At 44.1% G+C, this 23,664-nt stretch overlaps 1 protein-coding gene across 2 annotated transcripts in view; it reads left to right on the top strand.

Moving 5' to 3' along the window:
* Positions 1-23,664, top strand: part of COPG1 (COPI coat complex subunit gamma 1) — a 49,588-nt gene that overhangs the window by 21,716 nt on the left and 4,208 nt on the right. For both annotated transcript variants that reach the window (XM_082265547.1, XM_082265546.1), the window contains exons 9-21: positions 1-77; positions 154-287; positions 4,748-4,815; positions 5,506-5,694; positions 7,212-7,307; positions 8,478-8,721; positions 8,804-8,879; positions 11,237-11,340; positions 12,007-12,132; positions 18,920-18,988; positions 19,149-19,291; positions 21,229-21,400; positions 23,036-23,133. The exon at positions 1-77 is cut by the window's left edge and continues 81 nt beyond it. In XM_082265547.1, the coding sequence (XP_082121673.1) occupies positions 1-77; positions 154-287; positions 4,748-4,815; positions 5,506-5,694; positions 7,212-7,307; positions 8,478-8,721; positions 8,804-8,879; positions 11,237-11,340; positions 12,007-12,132; positions 18,920-18,988; positions 19,149-19,291; positions 21,229-21,400; positions 23,036-23,133 (1,596 nt within the window). The remainder of the gene's footprint in view (positions 78-153; positions 288-4,747; positions 4,816-5,505; positions 5,695-7,211; positions 7,308-8,477; positions 8,722-8,803; positions 8,880-11,236; positions 11,341-12,006; positions 12,133-18,919; positions 18,989-19,148; positions 19,292-21,228; positions 21,401-23,035; positions 23,134-23,664) is intronic.

Here is a 23,664-nt window from a genome sequence, read left to right on the forward strand (position 1 = left end):
CACGGGCTGAAGTCGCCTTTTGCTTACTGCATGATGATCCGGGTGGCCAGCAAGCTGTTAGAAGAGGAGGATGGAAAGTAAGAGACTTGGCCATGCATTGTTTAGACATTATTTGGGAAAGATTTGTGAGTGAGTTGGTATCTTCTCTTTCAGCCGGGACAGTCCTTTGTTTGATTTCATTGAGAGCTGCCTGAGAAACAAACATGAAATGGTCGTTTATGAAGCTGCCTCTGCCATCGTCAACCTTCCCTCCTGCACCGCTAAGGAGCTGGCACCTGCCGTGTCTGGTTAGTGACCTCTGTTGGCAAGTTCTACGTTTTACCAAAATCACAAACCTTCTAATACGGATAGAATGTTGGGTTAGGCTCCATTCCCACCTAGGCGTTCCGGATCGCGGGCGAAATTGCCGCGATTCTACCCGCGATTCCCGAATTGCCCCAAAAAGCGCTTGCGATCCAGTTACGTTTCAATGGCACCCCAATCGTGGCACGATTGTCGCCCAACAAATCATGGCAAAATCGCCCAAACAAACTTGTTGGATGCCTGTCGCCCAAAAGAAGTTCTTTTGGACAACAGGCGTCCAGCGATTTTGTTTGCATGATTGTGTGTTTTGTTTTTTTTTATAATGTAATTTTATCTGACAGTTACACAATTTATTAATTGGTACTGCAGATCCCATTACAGCCTGAAGGTGTCGGTGTTCATCGGCATACTTAAAGCGGTGTTTCGGCCTCCCCCCTCCAAAAATTAAAAGTCAGCAAATACTGTAGCTGCTGACTTTTAATATTAGGACACTTACCTGTCCTGGAGTCCAGTGATGTCAGCACTGCAGCCGATGTTTCCATCGGCTGTCGGGTGCTGCCGACGCCATTCCCGGTGAGGGAACCCGGGTGGTTCCCTAATGCGCATGCGCAAAGCGCGCTACGCATTTGAATTGGCTCAGCGGCGGGGGAGAGGGGAAGGGGGCCAAACTTCTAAGGGGCAGCGCCGCGGCGCCATCTCCCGGAAGTGGGGAAGGGTACCTGTCAAAAACGGGTACCCCCCCTGAAAGGTGCCAAATGTGGCACCGGAAGGGGGAGGAAGCAAATGAGCAGAAGTTCCGCTTTTGGTTGGAACTCTGCTTTAAAGTGGTTGTAAACCCTTACATATCCCCAGTGAAGTGACTGACCTGTGGATACACAGAGATGAAACCAATCCCCCTACAACGGTTGTACCTGTTTATCTGCCACCCTCTTTTCTCTACATCCATTCAAAGTCTAGAATTGAATAAGCTTTTCTGAGCTGTCAGGAAACGGGGCCAAGAGCTGAAATTACACACTGCAGAGCTGATTGGAGGGAAGAGACATACACCCTTGCACACAGGAACAGAGCTGAAGCTGTCAGTCACAGGTTGCATGCTGGAGATCCCTCCTCCTCGCCTTTTTTTCTCTTGGTCTCAGGAAAACTTGTCAGAAGTGACTTCTCTTTCTCTTTTCTTTACTTATTCTTTTCTCTCTCTTACTTTCACCGTCGGTCCTGTGACCCACCCTCCTTTTTTTTTTTTTTTTTGTTATGCTTTCTTACCTATGTTCAACAGATTGTCTGTCAGTAATGGGGAGTATAAATGACCATAAGTTGTGTGACAATGGAGAGATCATTTGAATTATATAAGTTAACTGTCTTATCAATCTAAAGATCTCTTTGTAGAGGTCAGGCATTTTTGACGCGTTAAATCTCAAAGTTTCTGTGTATATCACAGGCAGACTCGACAAGCTGTCTCCATGATGGTCTTTATTCATTCCTTAGGGTATTATGGAAATAAGTTGAGTGGCTATTTATCATTTGTTCTCCCTCTTAGTGGAGGATTATACGGGAGAACCATGGTCAGTCGCATCTCTTTGCCATGTCTCTTCTATCTCCTCTCTTTTTTATCACTTTTCTCTCTTTTCTCTTTCTTTTATGTATTTATGGTTTCAAATGTACAGAGCTTAGCGAGGATTGTTCGTTGCTCTGCTTTGTAATGTTTATTCCTTAAGCCCCGTACACACGTACCGATCGTTGGCCGAACGATCGGCCGTCTTTTGTCCGAGGGCTGTCGTGTCTGTTGAAAAGTGCAAAAGACTGCACAAGAATTTTGTCGGCCAACAACAGCCGACTGCAGAAGTGATGTCATGTGATGGTTAACTTTCCTTGTCTTTTTTCTTTTCTGAGCATGCCCAGTCTTGCAAATCTGCTGTCTGTCGGCCGAAATCTGTACTGACTGGCGAACAATCGGCCGTTCTGGTGTCGGCATACAAAAATTTTAATGCTTGCACGACAGATTCTGTTCGGCCGAAAGTGTGCTGTCGGCTGTCGGAAGCATCATACTAACAAGCCGAAAATCGGTCGATCGTTCGGCGGCCGAACAGTTTCGGCCGACAATCGGTACGTGTGTACGGGCCTTTACTCAAACCAATTAAAACAGAAATGACACTTGGGGGGTTATTTACTAAAACTGGAGAGTGCAATATCTGGTGCAGCAATGCATAGAAAGCAACCAGCTTCCAGGTTTTATTGTCCAAGCTAAATTGAACAAGCTGAAATGAGAAGCTGATTGGTTACTATGCACAGCTGCACCAGATTCTGGGTGCTCCAGTCTTCGTTAATTTCCCCCTTAGTGCTCTGAATTGAGACAAGTACACGCTATAGAGGGATATGCTTTGTTCATATTTCATGTCTGAGGTTTACAACCAATTTAAAGAATATATTGTCAGTAAAGCTTCCAGCATGCATGTGATCACTATGTCATTACTGCCATAGTGATCACATGATTGGGAACATTTTTAAATGGATCACAATCATCTGTGGGGAATGGAAGCTGTCAGTGTACTAAAAAAAATGTATTGCTGTCTGTCCCCAGTTTGAGGGGATTCTCGTCTTTTCCTGTCCCTCTAAAGCTCTGTATATGGGGGAAAAGGTGAAAGGGGACAATGAAACCAAAAAAACCTGACCATACTTGTATCCCTTCCCCTTTCTATCCAAAATAGAGGTGGTTTTGGCTTGAACTAGGCTTTAACAAGGAAACCAGTCCATTTGCCTGTAAATTTTAATACTGTTGGAAACATTGAAAGAAAAAAAAAATTGAGACCATGACTAGTAGTTTAGCCTTCATTTTTTTAGTTATAGGTGCAGTGGGGAAAGTTTCCTGTTTACCCAGAGAGTCCCTTAACCACTTGCCGACCGCTGCACGACTATTTACTGCGGCGGTCAGCCCCTCACAGGCAGAGTGATGTAGTACTACGTCGCTAGCCTGTGAGGGTCTAGGGAGCGAGCGCGCGCCCCCGCTCCCGAGTGGTCACGGACCCCCCCCCCCCCCTGCGCGTGTGACCGGCGGACACGATCGTCTGCCGGTCACTCGCGATCGTTGGTGGAGAGGGAGAAAGGCAGGCGGCTAATGTAAACAAGCCGCCATTCATTCTCCCCGGTGTATGAATGGTGATCATACGGTTCTACTATGTAGAACCGTTGATCACTGTTCATACATCTCAAGCCACAGCCAATCACAGTTAGGATCACGCCCCTAGGGACACACATAGCCCCTCCCTCTCAAAGTTAACCCCTTCACAGCCAGTGTAATTTTACAGTAACAGTGCATATTTATAGCACTGATTACTGTAGAAATGTCACTGGTAACCCCAAAAGTGTAAAAAATGTCAGTCAAGGGTCCGATCTGTCCGCCGCAATGTCGCAGTACCGCAAAAAAAATCGCAGATCGCCGCCATTACGTGTTAAAAAAAAACAAAAATGACAAATCTTTCCCTTTGTTAAGTAAACGCAATAACTTTTGCGCAAACCAATCAAAATACGCTTTTTGCGATTTTTGTTACCAAACATATGTAGCATAAAACAAATTGGCCGAAAATGTTAAAAAAATTTGATTTTTACTTTTTTTTTGGGGGGAATTTTATATAAAAAAAATGTGAAAAATATTGTTTTTGCAAAATTGACGCTCTTTTTTTTGCTTATAGCGCATGATCAAAAAATCGCACAGGTGATCAAATACCACCAAAAGAAAGCTCTGTTTGTGGGGACATCAAATTCGTTTGGGTACAGCGTCGCACGACCGCGCAATTGTACGTTAAAGTCACGCAGTGCCGAATCGCAAAATAGGCCCTGGTCAGGAAGGGGGTAAAATCTTCCGGGGCTTAAGTGGTTAATTCCAGATGACCCCCCCCCCCCCTTTTTAAGTCCTTAACTTTTGCTCAATACTGGGACAATCCAGTGTGGTAGGGGGCAGGACTTAGCTCTGGTTCGATCAGATGGTGAGGCCTTTGGCTGAACTATTAATGAAGGTACCCCAAGGGAGGCAAAGCCACCACAGTAATTTTCAGTACATGTTATTGCCATCAGGGGCTCGATGAGCAACATGCAGTCTAAGACTTGAGCACAAATCAGCACATTTGCACACAGCTGAGTATTTCTGGGAACCATTGATGCTTTGTCTAGTTACAGTACACAGCATGCCAAGCTCTGTGTAGAGGATATTCTATAAATAATACTTATTGTACAGGATTTAATAGAATGCCAACAGTTTGCACAGTGCTTTACAACATGAGGACAGACAGTACAGTTTCAGTACAGGAAGAATCGGAGGGCTCTGATATCGGAGTAAATGGCTTGGAGGCTGCCATTTTATCAGTTAGGGTTGTTATTGGTACATTACCTTACCGATGTCGCTGGTTGCTTCATTTCATCTAAATATCTGCTTTCCTTATTTTTCCCTTGTTAGTGTTACAGCTCTTCTGCAGTTCTCCCAAAGCTGCCCTTCGCTATGCTGCTGTCAGGACCCTCAACAAGGTAATCTGCTCCAAAGACCAGATTTGTTGCAATATTATTTTACTTTCATGAAAATATGTGGGGCTGAATCAGAATAAAGAGATCTGTCATCTCTCTTCAGCCTAGGTTCACATTGGTGTGTGGAAAACCTAGCATGTTATTTACACAGGAATTGCACTTCATTCCTGTGCACATTACATGCTACGTCTGTGCGGTATGATTTAAAGCGGAGTTCCTGCCTCAAAATCGAAAAAATCTATTTTGGGCCATCTGCTTGCTAAGGGCCACCTGAAAAAGAAATGAATGCTCTCGATGCTCCTTTTTTTTTGGTCACTTACCTTGTTGAAGAAAATATACTCCCCTGCCTTCCACTTCCTCCCTCTGCGGCTGCGGCCCACGCCATCTCTTCCGGCTTGCGATGACTCCTGGGTGCTGAACGTCATCGCTCCCAGGAGTCAATGCGTCTGCACCGGCCCCGCTCGTCACCTCAGGTGCAGGTGCGGTATTCCCTGCTAAACAGCTTCTGGGATGCCGCGCCTGCACCGGAAGTGACAAGCAGGGCATTCTGGGACTCCGACGTCACCGAAATGCAGCAAATCTTGCGCGTTTCCCGCATCGCACCAATGTGAACCAGGGCTGAATATATAATTTGACCCTTGAAGACCATCCATCCATTGTATCCTAATATCTTTGTTCTGTCGAATTCGGTAGGTGGCCATGAAACACCCATCAGCTGTAACGGCCTGCAACTTGGACCTGGAAAATCTGGTAACTGATTCGAATCGCAGTATCGCTACCTTGGCCATTACTACATTGCTGAAGACAGGAAGCGAGAGCAGTATTGACCGGCTCATGAAACAGATCTCATCCTTCATGTCAGAAATCTCAGACGAGTTTAAGGTTTGGAGTGTTAATGTAATCAATACTGTTTAGGCTTTGATTTCAGCATTTACCACAATTGCCTGTTGCTTAAAGGTGATCTTGGCTTAGAGGGTCTGACCAAATGAGGTGTTGAACCTAAGAACAGCATTACCCAAGACAACAGCCTTGCTTTATTTTAGCACATTGCTATGCAAATTAAATCCTTTTTTTTGAACACTTTTCTACACTTCTTATACACACATTGTATGTTGACCAATAATCCAATTATAGGTCAGGCTAATCTAATAAGTGAGCGTTAGGAAATTGCATGTAATATATGTAGCACTGTCCCCTTGAGGACTGTTGGATAACACACCTTCGGGTCCCCCTGGGTTACCGTTAGCTACATTGGCATTCACAGATTAACACTTTACTTCTTTGGCTCAGTCAATGATCAGTCCAGGGGTATGTGGTTGTTTTTGGTGTTTTATTTTAATTAGGGATGGGAGAAGGGAATAGTGGGATACTCCAAATTGAACTATTCACAATGGATGAGGTCCCCTATCTGGAGATGCAGCCAGGCTGCAGATTCACCTTGCCACTAGATGAATTTAGAGCGAGTCTCTGTTCAGACGACTTTGTTAGGTAGATTATCCTCGGGATACCTGCCTAATATCCCCTTTCACTCCACAGACTGACACCCGTCCTCTGACTATCCTACACTGGGGTGGCCCCCCTCAGGTCAAGCCCCTAGACAGGATCCCCTGTACTCACGATACTGTTTTTCGAGGGTCTCCAGTGTCTCTACCCCTCCAGTCAGTTCTCTTGGACCTCTGGGTTCAGTTCCTTTCCTCTGTTCCCCAGGCCGACTGCCTGTGACCACGTGCCACTGCTACAGAGGTAGCTGCCACCCTCCCTCCGGAATTCTGCTCACCAGCCAAAGACCCCCGCAGCACATGTGCTCCTGGCTTTTATACAGTGTCCCATTATGCACTGAGACAGCCAGTCTCTACCAATCACCAGGACTGTATCAAGGCCTCTGTACTCATTTGTCAGCTTTCCTCCCACTGTCCAATATGCCTCCCTATTGGACCAGTGTGAAACACTCTCTAGACTCAATGAATTGCACACTGAGCAGACCTAACTCACAGATCCTGCTCTCTGGTAGGCAGAAAGCAATATAGATTTCCCTACTGCTCCTCTGATAGGCAGACAGAGCCAAAAACTATACTCTCTCACTAGCACCTACTAGGAGGGTACTACATATAGATTAGTAGAGTACTGACCTTGATATTTTTCTTTTAATTGTATTTACAGTTACATTTTCAGAACAAGCTTTTGATTGAGGCCTACCCACTGTTTCTTCCTCTTAGACTGTAGAGGAAGAGGGTGGGCCCCTAAATCTTGTCCTGAAAATTAAATGTTGCAAAAAAAAAAAAAATACTGGCTCCTAGATTTAAGCAAATTTGTCATGCCCTGTCTTTAAAGTACTTTTCATGAATTGGATATTTGATCTAATGGTGAGTTTTTCATTTTTGGACATTTCTTTCCTCTAGGTGGTTGTTGTACAGGCGATCAGCGCTCTGTGTCACAAGTATCCTCGCAAACATGCCGTCATGATGAACTTCTTGTTCACGATGCTTCGTGAAGAGGTACGTTTATTGAAACGTGATAACCAGCAGGTCATTGATTGCAGAATTGTGTCCATGTGGTGAACAGTGATGTATCCAGCCAAAACCTTTTCAAAAAAGAAAAGAACTGCTTGGATACCTCAGTATGTTCCTCTGGCTGGTTCAGTAACTGCTACCAGGTGCTGGTTTTAGCTTATAAGGCTCCTCGAGCTCCGTAATCCATTCACAGCAAAATGGCGCATCCCCACACTCTGTTAATGTACTCCGCGGTCACAAGTGTGTCAAATGGCTTCAGCCTAGTCTTCACCCATAGGAGCCTGTTGAAGACTTTATCGTAGTGTCCTTATTTATTAGGGCCCTTTCACACACGGAGTCCGCCAGGCGGACTCTGTTTTTCTCAGCGGGGGATTGATCCGTCGATCCCCCGCGGAGCAGGAGGATGACAGCTGTGTCTCCGCGCTGTGTGCGGAGACACAGCTGTTAGGTCCCCATGCATCTCTATGCGGGAATCGGATAGGAACGGACCATCTGTCCGTTCTCATCCAATCCGATCCGCTGGATGGATGAATAATAGGGTTTCCATCCGTCCAGATTCGACGGATCGGATGTCAGCGGACATGTCTCCGCTGACATCTGATGCCCCATAGAGATGCATGGGGTGACCGTTCAGATCCGTCAAAAAAAACTGACATGTGGATCTGAACTGTCCGCCTGTGTGAAAGGGGCCTTAAGGTGTCAGGGTAAAATGCATTTGAGCGGTGTTCATCCAAGGGTGGAGACTAGGCTGAAGCCATTCGGTACACTTGTGACCGCAAAGTACAATAACAGAGTGCGGGGATACCCAATTTTGTTGTGGACTCAAAAAGTTTTTAACCCACACATAGAAGATAATGGGGTATAGGCTCCTTTAATGAGGACCAGCGCTGCAGAATCTAAAAGATTTATTGGGTTCTGCAATTGTTTATTTCCACTATTCAACTGCTATTTATGCTTTATTCAATTGCTTAAAATTGTTTGAGGGGTTTTCCACTTCTGTGAGGAATCCCTAATGGGTAGGTTTTAATGTGTTGTGTTTTTTTTTTTCTGTCCTACTGACCACCCAGGAAGTAAGGGGTCAGTAACCATTAATAGTTATGTCGCCTAAAGGAATGCCCTTTTTATTCTGTAATGACATATTCAATGTATTGACAGGGTGGGTTTGAATACAAACGGGCCATAGTAGATTGTATCATCAGCATCATTGAGGAGAATCCTGAGAGCAAAGAGACGGGGCTGTCACATCTCTGTGAGTTCATAGAGGATTGTGAGTTCACTGTCCTGGCCACCCGCATCCTTCACCTGCTGGGACAGGAGGGACCAAGGACCGCCAGCCCTTCTAAGTATATCCGGTTCATCTACAATCGGGTCATCCTGGAGAATGAGGAGGTTCGAGCAGGTGAGCCGTAACTCGGATATTTCTGCTAATCACTCTGATTGTTCTCTGGAATTATTGTTGACATTCTAATTTTATCCAATAGGTGCTGTCAGTGCCCTAGCCAAATTTGGTGCTCAAAATGAAGATGTGCTGCCCAGCATCTTGGTACTATTAAGAAGGTAGGTGAACAGATTTCTCTGAAAGATTTAGCCATCCTGCATCATGTCTGACTCCACTGAGGTTGGTTAACTACTTGCTCACCAGCCGCCGCCACATATACTACAGCAGGTCTGCTCTATTACGCGAAACGACGTACCTGTACGTCGTTTCGTGTAGTAGCCAGTGGGGGGCGCGTAACGATTTGCCAGAGGGGGAACCAATCAGCAGGTCCGGCGGACGCGATGTCCGGCGGCCACTCGCGATCTCTCCTCATAGGAACAGAACGGCGGTCTGCCTATGTAAACCAGGCAGACCTCAGTTCTGTCACAGATGAACTTAGGGATCCTGTGTTCCTGCTATTCGGGAACACAGATCTCTATGTTCATCTAGTGGGGGATGAACTCATCTAGTGAGTTCATCCCGCGCACAGTTAGCATCCACACTTAACCCTTTGATTGCCCCTGGTGTTAACCCCTTCCTTGCCAGTATCATTAGTACAGTATCGGTGCATATTTTTAGCACTGATTACTGTAGTAATGTCACTGTTCCCTTCAAAAGTGTCAGGTGTCTGGTCTGTCCGCTGCAATGTCGCAGTCCCGCTAAAAATTGCTGATCGCCGCCATTACTAGTAAAAAAAAATAATGAAAATAAAAATGCCATAAATCTATCCTAGTTTGTAAATGTGATACCTTTTGTGAAAACCAATCAATATACACTTATTGGGATTTTTTTTTTTTTTTTTACCAAAAATATGTGGCAGAATACATATTGGCCTAAAAATTATGAAAAAATTTGATTTTTTTTTTTTTTTAATTTCAGAATCGTCTCTGTTTTTTTGTTTATAGCACAAAAAATAAAAATCACACAGGTGATCAAATCCCACCAAAAGAAATCTCTATTTGTGGGAAAAAAAGGAAATTCATTTTATTTGGTTACAACATTGCACGACCGCGCAATTGTCAGTTAAAATGCAGTGCTGTATCACAAAAAATGGCCTGGTCATTAAGGGGGTAAAACCTTCCCGTCCTGAAGCTAACAGGCATCTGTGCTATTGGGACTGAAAAGGATAGAAAGTACACTATATTGCCCAAAGTTTAACACCTGATCAGCACACCTCGATGATTAAACCCCTATCTAAGTGAAAGTTGTCAGAGGAGGAGGTGCTAGCAGCGTCAGGGCCGCTGATAAGGCAGTACAGCTGAGCCTTATGTACCGGGCCCCACTTTTAAACTGATGGGGACTGAGCCCAGTGCAGGAGAGCTGGCTGTATTGCTGACACTTGTGACTCTTGTGGATGCCCTCACAGCACTGGCAGCTTCTACTTCTTTCTTCCTCCGCCTGCATGGAGATCAGTTCTAGGATCTGCACTCATAACACCTGCTGTCTGGCCCTACTGTGTCATATTTACTGGCCCCCTTCCTTTCTTGAATGAACACAGTGAGCGATCGGTACCAATCCCTCCTGTGTCCATTCATCACTGAAGCATAGTAGACTGTGTTTTCTATGCTTCAGTATGTGAATGAACAGGAAGCCGCTCAGCACAGAGCACTTCCCATTTATTCACAGTCCAGTGCAGCTGAGGCCACAGAGAAAGGGATTGGGGAGTCTATGTCCTCACTCCCTTTCTCTGTTTTTAAATGTAAAACATCAAGGGTCTATTTAGACCCCCCATATTTCACCAAAGACTCCCCAAAACGGCAGGTAAAAAATTGTAAGAAATATAATGGAGAAAGTAAAATTCTAAAAAAATAATAAAGAAAAAAAAAAAAAAAAAGCATTTTGATCGCTCTTTAGAGAGGGGGCCCTGTCAGGTAGGCTATTTTGGGCCCCATGATTTCTAATAGCAGCCCTGGCTGCAAGGATTAAGCTCATTATACTGTACTCTGGGGGAAAAAAAAAGCTCACCAAAAGAACCAGGATTTGGCAGAAGCATGGCTTGTTGTACATGACATCTTGGAAATCCTGTACCAAAACCACGGACATTCATATGGCATTGGCAGTGTTCAGGCCCAGAGGCCTGCATGTGCATTTTGGGAAGCCAGCTGTGACTGCTTGCAACTTCACAGCCGGCTTCCTGCTATGCGCAAGCTGTGCTGCACTATATGAATGGTCTAGCAGCTTTCCGGAACCTGTTATGTGTCCCAGAGGGCTGTGGGAGAAGGGGGGGGGGGGGGTTGAACCTCTGCACGGATTGCCGTGACATTCGACTGGTAGTGGGAGCGGGTACCTGTCAAAACCAGGTACCTGCTGCCGACCCCAAAAAAAATAAAAAATAATAATGTTCCAAAACTAAGAGAGGAGGGGGAGGAAGACCAGAAGAAATTCCCCTTTTGGGTGAAGTTCCGCTCTAATTAGAAGTCTCTTTGCCCTTGTACAGATGTATGATGGATGATGACAATGAAGTGAGGGACAGAGCAACATTCTATCTGAACATCCTGGAACAAAGACAGAAAGCCCTCAACTCTAGCTATATCCTAAATGGTATGTATGTAAATGAGCCTGCTAGCTTTCCTTATCTGTCTGCCATAGAGTTTAAATCAAACAAAACTACGTCATACTGGAAAGAAAAAATACAGAGGGAGCACCAACCTAGCGCATTACCTTTAAAAAACGTGTACATCGTACTCACAAAAATAGATGGAACATGGGCACAAATTGAGATAGTAAGTCCACCAAGGAGGTCCACTGGGCATAGTACATTGGTATAGACCGTGTTGAGCTGTGGAACCTCTAAGTGCTGCTTACGCGTTTCAGGGCCGTACCCTCTGAGCCCCTGAAACGCGTAAGCGGCACTTAGAGGTTCCACATCTCAACGCGGTCTGTATCTGTGTACTACGCCCAGTGGACCTCCTTTGTGGACTTACTATCTCAATTTGTGCCTATGTGCCATCTATTTTTTTGAGTATGATGTACACATTTTTAACAATAAACTGTTTTTAGGTTATGCACTAGGTTGGTGCGCCCTCTATTTTTTCTTTCCAGTTCTCTTTGTGGTTTCCCCATCCATGAGTGGCAGCACAGCAGGACGACGACAATACCAGCTAAGGTCGTGTCCAGCGTGTCTCATGAACAACCCCTCAAGCGCAGGAGCAATTCTTTTCAAAACTACGTCATAACCGGAGTAATATAGCAATGCTTTATTTTCAGGGTTAACGGTGTCCATCCCTGGGCTGGAACGGGCATTGCAGCAATACACCCTGGATCCTTCAGAGAAGCCATTTGACCTCAAATCTGTGCCACTGGCCACAGCACCAATGTCGGAGCAGCGGACAGGTACAATGTCCATAAACCTGTATAAAATGTTTCCTAGGATTAAGATTTTTAACATATTAGTGTGCTAAAATATTCTAACAAAACACTGGTGGATTCATTGATTTCTGACCACATTAGTCCTGAGCAGTGTGTTTCTGTAACTGCTACTAAATTACAAATTCCATCTTTTGATCTACTTTACATAGTTTGGGTCAGCTTGGCCCCAAGGAACTATGTCCCTCACTAGGATGTGAGGCTGCTGAATGTGCTGTATAAACTTTATGTAATAGTAAAAAAATGATGTAGCGCAAACTCTGTAATGTGTATCATAAAATTATATACAATTCCATGCACTGTGATATATAAAGTGCATATCTATAGTGCAGTCCATCTACAAGTGCAAGTGAATATCTCTCAAAATATGTGACCGTTCATATTCCAGCAGTGATCGTCCGAATGATCACTTTTTCCCAAATACAGTGCTTATCAAGTAAACATATACAAACTTTATGGTGTATTTTCCCTCCTGGTGACACCTCTGTGCTCACAGAACTCTTACCTTAAGCCCTTTCACACTTGTGCGACCTAAAAGTCATGTGATTTTTGACTGCACTTGAAGCAATGCCTATGGACCTCAAAATGCATTAAAGTCGGACCAAAGTAGTGCAGGGACTACTTTGAAGTCGCACTGATATGAACGGTTTTCATTGGAAATCATGGAGTACAACTTGTCATGGGATTTTGCAGTCCCAAGTCGCAGGACAAGTCGCACAAGTGTGAAAGGGGCCTTAGTAATCAAATGCACTTTTTGATGAAGAAGAATCTCAGGGTGATGTTCCACAAACCCTATTCATGCTTTGAGGAGATGTTTCACCAGTCCTGGCCTGGTTTCTGGTCTTTCTAATGCGTTTTGGATGTTTTGGGATATTCCCTTGGTATGGTCCTTTTTTAAGGCTTCCGTCTACCACACAGCATTCATATATTTAAGTAAAACAAAGTGAAAGTGACCTCCCATGGTCTAGTAATTTAAAATTACAATTTAAAAAAAAAAAAATAGTAACTCTTACACTCAGTTTGATGAAAAACGCTTAGTATATGCAGATGCAAGGTAGTATACAGGCTTCCAAAATCACTTCTGGTCTGGCAATGCCCTATGCGTTACGTCACGGCACGTGACTTCAACAGGGGAACCCAGGACCCGAGTAGAGGAGGTACAGGCCTGCTCTGTGCAATTAAGTATACAGATGTTAGTTACTGTTTAAAAATAAAATGTACCTTTACAACCTACTTTAAGAAGGACACATTTTAAAACAGGCTAGAGAGCTGGTTCTAACATATGCAATGACAGACATTGCATGTGATTCGCAGCACACTGCTGTGCAAATCACATTTGATGTCTGTGCGATGCAAATTCAGCCATACAGATTGTATGGCTGAATTTGCATCGCATTTCGGACCACACTCGCACAGAATCCGCACCAGAATTGGATCGCATGGGTGTTCACACCTATGTGATCTGATTGATGTCATAACTGACAGTTTGCACTGCGATATGAGAACTGATCTGGGGGTGTCCTTAACTATGTATTGACACCCCCAGCGATTCGCATATGGCAGTCTGTGAGTTAAGTGCGATGCCGGAAACGGCAGTGGATTCGCAGGGTTCCTGCATCGCATATGTGTGAACTGGGACTTAAGTGGGGTACACACACGATCATCCGATCTTCCTCGTTGTTTCACAGCAAATCTGAACCGATGAACGAAAATTCGTACAAAAATTCTCGTACGACAAAGGCCTTTTTTTTTTTTTTTGTTTCTGATCATGCGCAGTCTTTTCTGATTTTTTTTTTTTTTTTTTTTCTTGTACAAAAATTGTATGAAAATGGTACACATTAAACCAAAAGCGTTTGTTTTTTTCCTGTACGAGGAAAATTTTGGAGTTTGTCCCTTCAAGAATTTTCGTACGAAAATTGTGTACACACTATAGGAAAATTCTTTGGACAAAAATGTTTGCCCGATTTTTTTTTTTTTATAGTGTGTATGAGCCATTAAACGAAAGTGCTAGGTCTACAGATGTGGCTGTTGACAAAACACTGCATTCTGGAAATAAAAAAAACAGTGGAAGAAAATACTTGCCTTACTCCTGGGTTTATTGCAGGAGAAAAGACCTTCCTCACGCTGACATCAGTGGACCTCACAGAGGGTTCTTGGTAAAGCCCAAGATCCTATTCTCATGGAAGGAGAATCTTCTTGCGGGATTTGGGATCCTCCACTTTCTAAGCGATCCCCGCTGAGCCGGCGGATGACAGCTCCACCTCCGCTTGCAATGCGGAGAGGGAGGTGTCACAGCCCCCGCTGCTCTCTATGGGGGGATCGGATGAGAGCGGACCGCCTGTCCACTCTCATCCGATCCGATACCTGAACGGATGGAAAAATAGGGTTTCCATCCGTCAAGATTTCACTGACAGGATCGGATACGGATGGCAGCGGGGGGTCAGCGGAGGTGTCTCCACTGACATCCGCTGCCCCATAGAGCTGCATGGAGGATCCGATGAGATCCGCCTAAAAAACTGACAGGCGGATCTGATCGGACCGCCCGTGTGAAAGAGCCCTAAGGAAAGGAGTGCAGCTTGGGGTGACAACACAGCTCCACCATACAGTGCAGTGAGGGTGAGGGTGGTAGCTAGAACAGGAAGTGTGTTACTGGCAGGATCACCATTTTAAAATAAAGGGGTGGGGAGACTGAAAAAGAAAACTAATACAGCCACTACACCCAAGACAATATGGTTTTGGCTACACTTTGGAGTTGATTTACTAAAACTGGAGAGTGCAAAATCTGGTGCAGCTGTGCTTAGTAGCCAATCAGCTTTTAACTTCAGCTTGTTCAGTTACGCTTTGGCAAAAAAAAAGAAAATCTGGATGCTGATTGGTTTCTATGCAGAGCTGCATTAGATTTTGTGCACACCAGTTTTAGTAAATCAATCCCTTTAATGCAAATGTGTTCTATTTTAGAGATGATAAATCAGCCTCTGCATTATGTAGAGGCACCTTTTAGTTTCTGCACACCTCTTCGGTTTACCTTTTGAACTCCTGGGGGTCCCAAACCCCCAATGTTATGTAGCATCCAACCTGAGTTTGGATTGTTTTTTATCTTTTTGCCTGTATTTACAGTAAACCCCCACTTCATCGCGGTTCAGTTTTTGCGGTCCCGGTATATTGCGTCTATTTTTGTAATGTTATTTTACTATATAAATCATTAAAAATGAAATGTTTGTGTTTTCCATAGCTCTTGCTCTGTCTCTCAGTATCTTTTATGTGTTTAAATGAGTTTCTATTGTTTTAAAAGTGTGTTTAAAGACCTTAAAATGCTTTTACACGTACAGTGACAGTAAAAAAACATGCCTACAATGCATTTTAATAGGGTTTTTCTATTTTGCGGATTTTCACTTTTCGCAGCTGGGTCCGGAACGTAACCCCCGCAATGGAGGGGGGTTTACTTTAATGCTGAATGTTGAACTCCCAAGCATTTAACATCCCAAAGCAGAACTTGATAAAAATGTATTTTCTTTTGCAGCATTCTATATTAATAATTATGCTACTAAAATGAGTGTGAGCCGTAAGCATTGTTCCTGTTTCTTCTTGCCTGAGGATGCCATTTTGCTGAAGCCCAGACCCCCAGCAGTAAATCATAAAGCAGAACTAAACCCATCGATTTTTAACAATTTCAAAGAACGGTTCCATTCCTTGAATGCCGGGATTGCTGTCACAGTTGCTTGTGTCCTTAACCAAACTGTCAAACCATCAAATGGCCGGTGTCATAACAGATCACATGTGAAGCACCACGGCGGTTGTACATCAAACAGAAGCCACTTCCTTGGCTGTAAAGGATAGGAGGGTTTAATTCTGCTTTAAAGTGGAACTTTACCCATAACAACTTGTTATAAGATAATGTTCTTTAGCAGGGAACATACATTCCACATTAATAATTAGGCTACCAAAATGAGTGTGTGCTGTAAATTGCCTCCAGCATTGCTCCTGTTTCTTCTCGCTGGAGGCTGCCATTTTGCTGGAGCCCAGAGTCCCTGAACAGCAGTAATCATAAAGTGGAACTAAACCCGTAGATTTAACAGTTACATTTGGGGAACGCCAGGATTGCTAACTGTCACATTTGCTTGTGTCCTCAACCAAACTGTCAAACCATCCAATTGCTGGTGTCATAACTAATCACATAAAAAAGGAAGTATAATCCACGCAATCAAAAATAATATGTTAAATTCATAAATACCTATGGCAGCATGCATTCAGTGCTCACACTTCACACCAGAAATTGCCAGAATTGATTAATAATGCAGCGCTGAAGTGCCAAACAAAGCATCCGTGAAAATAAGAATGTGAAGGGAATAGTGGAAACATAAATGTGAAAACCTCACGTAAATAAATCCTCAATACCGTGAACAAAATATCTATACCATGAAAGAAAATACTATACTATATGGAGTCTAAAGCTGGATACACACTATCCAACTGTTGTTGGTAGATTTCCTTCAGACTTACCTTTTCTATGTAGTGCAAGGGCCTGCCAGATTGCATACAAATTGAAAGTGTTTAGGTTTGACCTCATATTATATGGTTTTGGTAAATCTAAAGCCCCGTACACACGTACCGATTGTCGGCCGTAAATATTCGGCCGCCGACCGATCGGTCGATTGTAGGCTTGTTAGTATGATGCTGCCGACAGCGCATTTTCGGCCAAACAGAATCTGTCATGCAAGCATTAAAATTTTTGTTGGCCAACACCAGAACGGCCGATTATTCGCCAGTCAGTACAGAATTCGGCCGACAGACAGCAGATTTGCAAGACTGGGCATGCTCAGAAAAGAAAAAACACAGGGAAAGTTAACCATCACATGACATCACTTCTGCAGTCGGCTGTTGTTGGCCGACAAAATTCGTGTGCAGTCTTTTTTTCAGTTTTCAACAGACACGACAGCCCTGGACAAAAGACGGCCGATCGTTCGGCCGACGATCAGTACGGGGCTTAAAGGAAAAAGTCTTCAGAAAATCTTATAGTGTGTATGGCCCATAAGAATGAGGTGAGCTGCTAGTTAGCACTTTTGCCTAGCCCTAGAGCACTGAAGGAGTAAAGTGAAGCATTACACCTGTTTTCTAAGCACAGTACAATTGGACTATTTATATTTGGGACTCTTTTGGAGCACCAGCTTTTTTAGCACAGCATTCAAAGGAGCATCTGTACTGGGATTTATATATTTTTTAGGCACTTATCTTGATGCACATAATTGCTAAACTAATTATATAATTTTGATGTGTGATTATAACTATTATTTAGTATTTTGTTTCATGGTATAGATATTTTTTTCACGGTATTGAGGATTTATTTATTTGAGGTTTTCACATTTATGTTTCCACTATTCCCTTCACATTCTTATTTTCACAGAGCACTTTGGCGCTGCATTATTTATCAATTTTGATAACTAATCACATGTGCAGCACCATGGCAGTTGCAGATAAACAGAAGCATCTTCCTTGGCTGTAAAGGATAGGAGAGCTTCCACTTAAAGGCAGTCAGCAGATCGACCTCTACAAATTTGGAAGTACCTAAAAATTGAGAGCAACTGAGCATGTGCAGAGCAGGGTAACACAATGTACCGGTATTACTGGATTTTAAATAGTGTAGAAAGTTACTTTTACATAGCTATACCTGCAAAAAAAGGCCAGCCTGAAGGACCTTATTTTTTGACTAAAGTTCCACTGTGTTACTAAACCCAGGAGCCTGCATTCACTATACTTGGTCTCCCACACAGAACATTAAATCATTTTAGTAAATATAAACTGCTAAATACCCTTTCTCATCAGCAGTATATAGCAGTCTTGTGACTTCTATCCGTGTCTGGATGAGCACTCATTAAAGCTTGTAGGAGGAGTTTTCATTCTCTTCTGACTGTCCTATGAGGCTGCAGGACCCCTGACTCATTGTCTGAACAATGCTGATTGGCCCTGTGCTGATCACATGCACCCTCTAGCAATACACCCCAAACTGAGCATGCGCAGAATGCCTCTTAGGGCTCTGTACTATCAGCAGATAGATTGGGGACTGTTAAAAATTGGGAGGATCAGAGAAGACCGGATCAAACAGCCTTTTTACACAATGCAGAGGATTAACCCCTTAAGTTCCACAGTATAACAAGCATGCTTTACTGCATATACAGACTGATTTTACTGTTGTGGGTTAAGTAACTAGGCATCGACCGATTATCGGCAAAGCCGATATATCGGGGGCCGATCTGCACTTTCCCCAATATATCGGAATCGGCCCCGGAGGTTACCGATATTGCCGATTATTTTGGGAAAGTGCTGTACCCAAGTGATGCCTGCTGCTAGAAGCATCACCCCGGTACCGGCGTCCATAGCCGACGGTCGGCTGTCTTGTAATGACAACCGATGCGGCTGAGACCGGGGCATTCGGCTCTGATCGAGTCTCCATGTAAAAACCCGGAAGTGATGTTATGACATCACTTCCGTGTACTCGGCGCCAAATTAAAAAAAGACAGCATTCAAAACAACCAAACTTTTTTTGAATGCTTTTAAGTGCAGAGGAGGGGTTTGGGGGTCCCTCCTCATCAGTACCTGTGTATAAAAAAAAAAAAAAAAAAAAAAAAATCTTTTTAAATGTCCGAAACGAACGGCCGATACAGATATCCGATGACCAAAATATCGGTATTAGGTTTTATATTACTTTTTATTCAAATGTCTATCCCCAAATAAAGTGTCTTTTACTATTTTCTACTAGAAAATGTGCCTGCTGCAACGGTAAAACAGCCAGAGAAAGTGGTGTCCTCAAGACAAGAGATATTCCAAGGTGAGTAGATGTACTGAATTAACAAGGTAATATTCTTCGGGGGGGGGGGCTGAAAAACGCATATTCAAAGTTAACAGAGATGAAACTTGACTAACCTAAGCAATGAACTAAATGTACTAAGCAAAGGGTTCGATATTTAAATCTATTATTTTTGTTCCAGAGCAACTTGCAGCTGTGCCAGAATTTAAAAGTCTTGGACCATTGTTTAAGTCTTCTGTAGAACCCGTCGCCCTCACGGAATCTGAGACCGAATATGTGGTTCGCTGTACAAAACACACTTTTGCTAATCACTTAGTTTTCCAGGTGAGACTAAATTGGCAGATGAAGCTGTGGAATGGCTGGTCTGATAAGTTACTTATGCTGTAATGTATGAGCAAAGGTTTGTGGACCCCCCCCCCCCCCCTCCAAATGATAGAGTTCAGATTAGTGATCGACCGCTATCGGTTTTTCGTTGCCGATACCTACCTATATTTTGGCCAATGCATATCAGTCGATTTTGTACATTTAAAAAAAAAACGTCGGCTATGGACGCCGGTATCGGTGATTCCTCTAGTTGCAGGCATCACTCCGGTACAAGCACTTTTAAAAAAATCGGTAACCTCAGGGGCCGATTCCGATATATTGGGGAAAATGCAGATCGGCTTTGCCGATTAACCACTTTACCACCGGAGGATTTTGCTGTCCTACGTCTGGGCCACTTTTTGCGATTCGGCGCTGTGCGACTTTAACTGACAATTGCGCGGTCGTGCGACGCCATACCCAAACGAAATTTACGTCCTTTTTTTCCCACAAACAGAGCTTTCTTTTGGTGGTATTTGATCACCTGTGTGATTTTTACTGTTTGCACTATAAACAAAAAAAAGAGCGTCAATTTTGAAAAAATAACAATATTTTTCACATTTTTTTATATGAAATTCCCCCCCAAAAAATGTAAAAATCTAAATTTTTTAAAATTTTTGGCCAATTTGTTTTCTGCTACCTATGTTTGGTAAAAAAAAAATCACAATAAGCGTATTTTGATTGGTTTGCGCAAAAGCTATTGCGTTTACTAACTAAGGGAAAGATTTCTGTCATTTTTGGTGTTTTTTTTTTTTTTAACGAGTAATGGCGACGATCTGCGATTTTTTTATTTTTTTTTATTTATTTTTTTTGCGGGACTGCGACATTGTGGCGCACAGATCGCACCCTTGACTGACATTTTTGACACTTTTGGGGGTACCAGTGACATTACTGCAGTAATCTGTGCTATATATATGCACTGTTACTGTAAAAATGACACTGGCAGGGATGGGGTTAATTTTATTGGAGAGGGAGGGGTTAATGTATGCCTGGTGCTTACTAACGTGTGGGGGGGAGATGACTGAGTGACACAAGGACAGATCAAGGGTTCTTGATGCTGAACCCTGCAATCTGTCACTTAGGAGATCCGCCCGCTTGTGTTTACACAAGCGGGCGGATCTCCACACTCGATTCCCCGACGATCGGGGAAGAGCAGCGGCGATCGCCGCTGCTCCTCCCCAGGCCCGACTCCCGCTGTGACTGAATACAGCGGGAGCGAGCCTCCGGTGGACGGGCGCGCGCCGCTGAGAAAGGGGAGTGTCTGGCGACGTAGGTCTACGTCGCCAGATGATAACGAACCACTTTGCCGCAGTATTGCTCGAGTGAGCAGACGGCAAGTGGTTAATCGGTCGATCCCTAGTTCCGATGTTTCCAGTGAAAGCCACTGTTAATGCTACAGCTTACAAAGGCATTTTAGACTATTGTGTGCTTCCTACCTTGTGGCAACAGTTCAAAGAAGGCCCTTCTCTTTTCTACCATAACCATGCCCCTGTGCCAGCTCTACAAAGACCTGGTTTGGTGTGAAGGAACTCGAGTAGTCTGTACAGAGCCCTAAGCTCAACCCTACTGAACACCTTTGGGATGAACATGAAGGCTGGTCATGAGCCAGGTCTTCTTATCCAACATCAGTACTTGACCTCACAAATGCTCTTTTAGCTGAATGGGCACATGTTCCCACAGGCACCCTCCAAAAATCTTGTGCAAGCTTTCCCATATAAGTGGAAGCTAATATAGCAGCAAGGGGGCTTCCAACTCCATAATAAAAGTCATGGTTTTGGAATGGGATGTATTCAACCCATATATAAGGATTAGTTCACAAACTCTTGGCCATATAAAGTATAATGTGATTATTTAATGTGACATTGTGCTCAATAGTGACAGAATATATGCTCCTATTGCAGTTTGATTGTACCAACACACTGAACGACCAGATTCTGGAGAACGTCACTGTACAGATGGAGCCCACAGAGGGATATGAGGTCCTTTCTTACATCCCTGTAAAGTCTTTGTCCTACAACCAGCCGGGAACATGTTACACTCTGACCTCTATTCCTGAGGATGATCCCTCCGCATGTATGTAACATTTGTAATCTAGCAAAAATGTTCAGTGTTTATAATTTATTTACTGCAGCAGAGCGACACCCCCCCCCCCCCCCCCCCCCCCGCGTCCGATTACATAAATGTACGTGATTTGCTTCTTCCGGGTAGGGGATGCACGCGTGCCCGCCGCCCTGGCTATGTTCGATTCACTGCAGCACAAGCCGATCAGCGGCTCCCGGCCACAAATCATGATTTATGGCTGGCCCCTGCTGAGCGAATGACAGAAGAGAGCTCTGTGGTGGTAAACATCACAGAGCTCTCTTCTGTCAGGGCGATGTAAAACCTTACACAGCACATAGAGTAAACATTGTTAGGCACACAGTTAACCCTTTGATTGCCCCTAAATATTAACCCCTTCCCAGCCAGTGTCATTAGTTCAGTGACAGCGTATATCATTAGCACTAATCACTGTATTGGTGTCACTGGTGATGTCAGTGACAGTCAGTCCCCCCCCCCCCCCCCCAGTGTCAGATTGCCTACTTGCCCACAGTCACTGATCATTGCCATTAGTAGTATAAAAAAAATCCAGTGTGTATATAGATAGATATAGATAGAGATATATATATATATATAGATAGATAGATAGATAGATAGATACTTCTAAACCAAGAGCTTACTATTCTTCAGACTTTAGGGGGCCTGGAGTGGTCTGTGGAAGTAGAAGATGCCCCGCGTCAGTGGGAGTAAAAAAAATTACATAGTGCCTCTAGTCAGTAGGAGGAGGAATAGTGGGACATTTTTGGCATTAGTGGGAGGAATAGTACATAATTGTTTATATCGGTGGGAGAAATTATGCCTTATTACTGGTTTCAGTGGGAGGACTAGTGTCTCATCATTGGTGTCAGTGGATGGAAAAATTCCCCATTGGTGGTGTCAGTGAGAGGAATGGGTCCTCACTGTTGGTGTCAGTGAGAGGAATAGGTCCTCACTGTTGGTGTCAGTGAGAGGAATGGGTCCTCACTGTTGGTGTCAGTGGAAGGAATGGGTCCTCACTGTTGGTGTCAGTGGAAGGAATGGTGCCAGTAGGGGGAATAGTGCCCTGAGGGCCAGATAAAGGCAAGCAAAGGACCACATTCGGCCATGGGGCTGCAGTTTGGAGACCACTACTCTAGAGCTTTAATGTTTAAACCGAGCTTGCTAAAAGCTTTGTAAGGGCTCATTCACACTAGTGGCAAGGATGCTCTGAGTTTGGATCACTTTTCAGAGGCTTTTGACAGGCTGTGAACTGGTGATATGTTGTGTCCTTGCCACCTGTTTTAACCCCCTAAATATCACACTGCAACCGCATGCATTGCTTGCAGTTGCAGTGCAGCTGCATTCACTTCAGTGGGTTGTGTTTGGCAGGTGGTAGTGCCCGCTGAATGCATCAGGGGCTATAATTCTTGCCGTTGCCACGACGCAAAGCATTTTGCAGCTGTGATATGTGTACACCCCTCTTTGCTGCGTTTTCAGGTAAAGGGGGAGCGGTTGGGGGCAGTAAAAATGTGACTTAACTGCAATGTTTTACCAGACCCTCTCTAGCAATTTTGAATAAGCTTGGCACATCACTGTCTTTATACAAGATGGAGCCCGTATAAGGGTGTAACCTGATTTTGTGTGTTGTCTCAGATTCCTGCACATTCAGCTGCATGCTGAAGTTCACCGTGAAGGATTGTGACCCCAATACAGGAGAGGCTGAAGAAGAGGGCTATGATGATGAGTATGTGGTAAGTAGGAGGATGCTGTTTTATTTACATTACAAATCGCGGGATGCGTGTGCAATGCCATTACTTCTAAATGGCACCCCAGTTGTGCCGCAATCATGGCAAATCGCAACGCTGCCCTCAAAAGAAACTCCTGTTTTTCTTTTGAGTGACAAGTGTCGCGCGTTGCGATTTGCCATAATTGCAGCACGATTTATCGCACAACAATCGTGAAACTACGGCACGATTGGTGGGCCATTCAGAAGTAATGGCATCACAAACGCGTCCCAAGATTTGGAATTGCTGGTAGGATCGTGGGAATTCCACCTGCTATTCAATTCGCCCAGGTGTAAACAGCCTGAAGAGCCCTGCTGCATTTTCACAGCACACCTGGAGTTTCATTATTAGACTTTTTCAATGATCTGTATGAGCCTTCGTTTCCACTATTGCGGCTACGAAGTCGTGCGACTTCGTAGTGCAAGTTGTTTGCGGCTTTCAGTGCGACTTGTCCCTCATTATAGAAGGAAGTCGCACAGAAGTCAGCCCAAAAGTAGT

The sequence above is a fragment of the Pelophylax lessonae genome (genome assembly GCF_965119305.1).
Source record: "Pelophylax lessonae genome assembly, chromosome: 8".
Classification (NCBI taxonomy): domain Eukaryota; kingdom Metazoa; phylum Chordata; class Amphibia; order Anura; family Ranidae; genus Pelophylax; species Pelophylax lessonae.